Source organism: Agrilus planipennis, unplaced genomic scaffold (assembly GCF_000699045.2).
Source record: "Agrilus planipennis isolate EAB-ADULT unplaced genomic scaffold, Apla_2.0 scaffold95, whole genome shotgun sequence".
Taxonomy (NCBI): domain Eukaryota; kingdom Metazoa; phylum Arthropoda; class Insecta; order Coleoptera; family Buprestidae; genus Agrilus; species Agrilus planipennis.
Genome location: NW_020438861.1, coordinates 970,526 through 975,911, shown reverse-complemented (window position 1 = coordinate 975,911; position 5,386 = coordinate 970,526). Strand labels below are relative to the sequence as shown.

Sequence of the window (5,386 nt, the reverse complement as noted above, 5' to 3'; positions counted from 1 at the left end):
CACACTCGTGCTCGCTACAGTATATACATTCAGTAACGTTTATTTTATGATGCCATCTTAAAAGATCAATTAAATTTTTAACATAGTTGAAGTTTGAACTGTTGATTTACAAATAAGATAAATAAACGTAATTAAATTAACATAATGGAAATGTATAATGTATAACATATAACAAAGTAGCTAAATAAAACGCGCATTACGTATTTTACAGTTTTATTAAATGAATTTGAAAATATTGTCTTCCATTAGTACGGCTGCTAATAACTTTCGATGAAAACCACACTGGCGAAACAGTAGTGTCAAATTTATTTAATAAAATTATAAAATTCATAAAATGATTTTTATTTGGGTATAATATGTAACATCATGAATTAAGACTGGATAACATCAATATAATAATTCATTTATGTTAGTATAAATTAATCATCATTATATGGCAGTTAGCCCTAAGATTGGTTGGACACACACCTTCACTATTTCCTATCCCGAGTCCCGTCGGATCTGTATAAATTAATATTATAGAAAATAGTTGATGTATTGACAATATCGCAATTGATTATTTCAGAAAATTTTATGTTGGAAGGAAATGGATTTGTTACTGCTTTGAAAACATTAGATGCTTTTCAAAAATTATAGATATTTAATATAGTTAAAAATACACGCATTCGAATTTGAAAACATGAAAACAATAGATAGATATGCATATTTAAAAAAAATACAACGTGTAATTATACAACACGCTACTGAAGTGAAACTACTTCAAACACACAAACATGCCGGGATAGGGTTTAAGGAATTGGTTTAATGGTATTATTTGTACACTATGAATTTAAATTTTACACTATACATGTCGGAGTTGCCTGTAACGAACGTTGCATGGAAGCGCGCTCACGCCTTAAGCGATCCTAACTACGAACTCGAGTACGTGGCCGAGTAGAGGGGGGACATCCGTTGCATGATTTCGTTACACAGCAACTCGAATTAAACGAACTTACCCTACCGTGTCTATAAAGAAGTTTCACTTCAAAAAATTTTAGCTGCGGTTGGATCGGCTAAAATAGAAGGAAAACATCTGTTTTGTTACTAGTCGGCACATTTTGCAGACGTAACATTGCGAGGAAACAATAATTGTCAAGTGCAATAAAAAGTTATTGAAACATTCTTTTGGTATTTGTTATTTTCACGGGTCATAAATGTCCAAATGATAATATTGTAAGACATTATGTTCCATTAGATTGTCATTTTATCTATAAAGATGAAGTAAAGTTAATGTTTTTACTGAAGTAGCATTGTTTGTCTGTGTAGTTTACAAAATAAAAAATATGATAATAATTAAAGTAATTACATTAAAGGTAATATACGGAAATGTATTACCTATTTTTACAAATTTCTTTACAGACTATCATAGTAATTAAATAGTACTCAGACGAAATTGCTAAAGTGTATTGTTCATTCCGAAAACCAATATCAAGCCGTAGCAAAATAAATTTCTTGTCTCAAAACAACCCCGACATATTATTCATCGCCCGATCATATATGTGTGAATCGGTAAGATATACAACCGCGTATGAGAAAACTCAAGGTCATCTAGAAAGTTGAATTTTTTATTGGCGATTTCTTAGTTAATTGGACTGAAAAATCAACACCGTTAGTCGAGACACTTTCTTAGTAAGCAACTCTTGAAGTGCCTGTAATGTTTTGTAAATATTTTTTAAATTGTAAGGATAAGCTATTTTTATCAATAAATTGCAATCTTAATATTTAACATAATCTAATTTGATTTCAATTTTAACTATTCTTTATATTTTTGCATCACTCCAAGACCGTCCTCACAAAAGCATATTACGCTGCACCATATGAAAACTTTTCAAACGGTTAAAGATGTGACGTTGGGGAAAGCTGCGCGAATGAAAAGATTACACATTAGTCTTGAGCAAGACTAAATAGTTTGAACGAGATAAAGTATGATTGGATTTAAAATTTTGTCACGGCGCACCTAAGTAAGGGGACTTATCTAACCGTTTGAGATGACTTGTACATTAATTCTTTTAACGTCGATAATAACTTAAATAACTTATTCTACTTGCTAATCTTTTAATTGAACATTAATTTTATTATTATCCATAAAAAAAAAGGTGGTCTGTGTTCACTTTGGCTTCTAGTTCTCCAAAAATGATAAAATCACAAAGGGCTACTAAATATCGGCGTGCATTTTGGAGATTCAATCGAACAAGCCGACATTTTATTTTATTTTTGCGATAGCTCAAAAATTATGCACTTTAGAAGTTTTTACAACATTAATTGTTGTAGGAAATCAAATTTTCCATCGGATTGCCTTGTTGAAAAAATTCTTTTGTCATTTTTAGTATCAAAAATATTTTAAATATAAAGATGAAAATTTAACGAAAATCAGTTTCTTTTTGCAGTAATTCGTCCATAATTTTCTTTTTGAGGTATTTTAGGCGTACATGTTCGTCATTGTCATTTAATGTTGACATATTGAAGCATTTTTACTCTCAAAATCATTTTATCATATCACAATATCATTAAAATCATGGATTTCAAATCACTTCTATAAGCGTCTACGTAAATAAAAAACATTTTCATTAGAAATGGTCCAGCAAAGTTTACGTGTACTTATTCATAAGGCATATATAATTTACATTTATGAAAGTTTGTACTTAAATACTCTATATCATAGTTGATACGAACAAAATCCTCTGGCTAATAACTTCAAAATGCCTAGAGTGTGGTTCTTTCAAAATTTTGCCTTTTAAATTAGTCGGCATCACGACTTGGTGACATGGAATCATCCATTGCTCCAAACAAAAATATTCAACGTTACGTTTCCACCTGTTTTTTTCACCTAATTTTATTCCATTTTTAGGAGCCTTTTACAATTTTTAAATTTTGTTTTTTTTTGTAACTCTTAAATTTTCATTTGTAGTCACTGATACACGTTGCAAATTTTCTACATATCTACATTTATACTTGTATCACTTTTGATTTGCAGCCGATTTAGCTAAAAAAACTTTATTGTGATAAATAGTCGCACTAAATTTCACCTAGGTCCGATTTATAGTTTTTGTATAATATTTTATAATTTTCGGTGCGTGAAAAAATTACAAATTTTCAAATTGTTGCCGAGGCCTAACAAAAGTATTTGAAGACGTGAAAATTCTGACATGTAGCGAGGCGACTAAATTTTTGAACCCATTTTGGCAAATTACAATCCGTTGGTTTGGAGAGCCTAGTTGTTTAAATATCTGGAATTTTACTTATAAACAAATGCAATAACTTTGCCAATCATCATCATCATAAGGTTGTCAGTCCTAACACTGGTTGGACACGCACCTCCACTCTTTCCTATCCTGAGCTAATCATCGCATTTTCTAACAACTAGAACAACCCATATTCTAAACTATTTGCGAACAATAATCTAATCTACTTCTACCCCTCCTAACTTCCGTTTCTGCCTCTAATATGTCTCTCACTAGACCTTCATGCCTGAGAAGGTATCCTACTAACCTATCTCGCCTATTTTTTATTGACTTCCATAGAGTCCTCTGTTCTCCTATTCTTTCTAATACTTCTTCATTTCTAACCTCTATCCACGGTGTCCTCATAATTCGCCTGTAACATGACATTTCGAACGCTTCCAACCTTTTCTGCAGCGCCCACTGTCCATGTTTCGCACACGTACAGCGCCGTGCTCCAAACATACACCCTTTAACAACCTTTTTCGAATTTCTATATTAACCGTTCGCGAGCATAGAAGTAACTTCTATTTATTGAAGGCCACTAGACTATCTTCCTTCTCTAATTTATCTCTTAACACCTGCGTTTAGGTTCTGTAAATATTATTTCCACCTATCTGCCTTTTCCTCATTTTCTATCAAAATGACCCCTGCCTCGTTTCTTATATTATTACTACTATACTACTTTGCTAATACTGGACTAATTTTAATTTTCAAACACACATTTTGAAAGTACACGGATAGGTGCTGACTGTGACGGGCTTTTGAAAATATAATAAATAAATCATAAAAATGTTCGAGACGTCGGTTTAAAAAAATCAATAGGATAGGTTCAGTAGAAGCCGAGAAAAGGAAAATTTTTTGGAACGTCCTCCAAGCTTTCCAGAGTTATCGAATCAATTTCGAGGTGAATACGTACGCTGCGTACTATCTATACTTGATTGAAATCGAAGAGTTTCCCAATCAGCCTATACAATAGCAAACAAGGGTGCGATTGATGTAAGGTCTTCCTACATAGTACACATTATTACAAATACCGAGAAAATGTGACATCTAACATTAGTGCTAGGCGAATCTGATTCTATCTAAGCCCAAAAAAAAAAACAACTACATTCGTGCCGCTCGGGGTCGATGACTATTTTTCCTTTACGACTTTTGAAAATGATTCCAACAAAAATCCAGCATACCTACTACCCTTTTCATTCAAACATTTTTTTTTCAACTCAAAAAGAAGCATGGAGAAGATCACAAGCGTGACATTTCAAGGCCAAATATTACTTACTTTGTTACTTTGCGAGATTTTATAAATTTAACATTAATAACTGAAACATAACACGTTAACACTGCACTGCATTAACATTTTTATCTATCCCCAATTTCTGGGTTGGTTAATGGAAACCTCTCACAGTTCAAAAAAAATTCTTTTTTAGTAAAACATTCATTTTATATTATTATGATTCATTTTAATATTATTTTTTTAGCATAAACTGTTAGTTCAAAAATTAAAGGCCTTATTTATTTTTGAAAAGGAATTTTATGAAGAAGTTGAAACGAGCGTTATAAGAATTATTAACAAGAACATCGATAGTACTTGGGAAGATTTATTGTGTGATAATTTTGCATTAAAACACATTGGTCCAAGATTAGATAAAACTTCTTTATTGCAATTATCTGAAATTATTTTTAAACAATTCCATAAAAGTGATAATATATTTCTTAAAAGAAATGCTGAAATTTCAAATTGTGAAGCTTTAATTTCAGCCATACTTTATACAAATCTATCAAAAATAAGTGGCTTATTTAAAGGAAAGAGAAAACATGGTGAATCAGCTGTAAAACAAATGAGAACATACACCTTTTTTTGTAATATTCCTTGTGATATTATTCTTTCTAATGGCAATACAACTGCAGATGAGTTCGATGTTGTTTTAAGTAATTTTATTACAACAGCAAATCTAAAAGATACGGATACTAAAGATGATTTTAATGAAAAGAAAATTTACGAATATTTAGAAATATTTGGAAAATTACCGGTCCTGTTTTTGTCACAAGAAGTTGAAACTGCTCTTTTTCTCTATTTTATAATAATTCTGTTAGATTTGAAACTTCTTCATTCGTCCATAATTTTC

General features: G+C 31.1%; 1 protein-coding gene across 7 annotated transcripts in view; it reads left to right on the top strand.

The window, feature by feature from the left end:
* The window catches only part of LOC108735919, a 14,816-nt gene that overhangs the window by 5,528 nt on the left and 3,902 nt on the right, over nt 1–5,386 (top strand). For 4 of the 7 annotated variants that reach the window (XR_003230908.1, XM_025973398.1, XM_025973390.1 and 1 more), the window contains exon 7: nt 4,739–5,354. The exons of 1 other annotated variant lie outside the window; for it this stretch is intronic. Coding sequence is in view for 5 of the 6 variants with exons in the window: in XM_025973398.1 (XP_025829183.1) it covers nt 4,739–5,354 (616 nt within the window). In the remaining variant the exon portion in view is untranslated. Of the gene's footprint in view, nt 1–565; nt 745–1,398; nt 3,381–4,738; nt 5,355–5,386 lie in introns of those variants that run through there. 2 more of the 7 variants (XM_025973420.1, XM_025973418.1) reach the window with 2 other exon arrangements.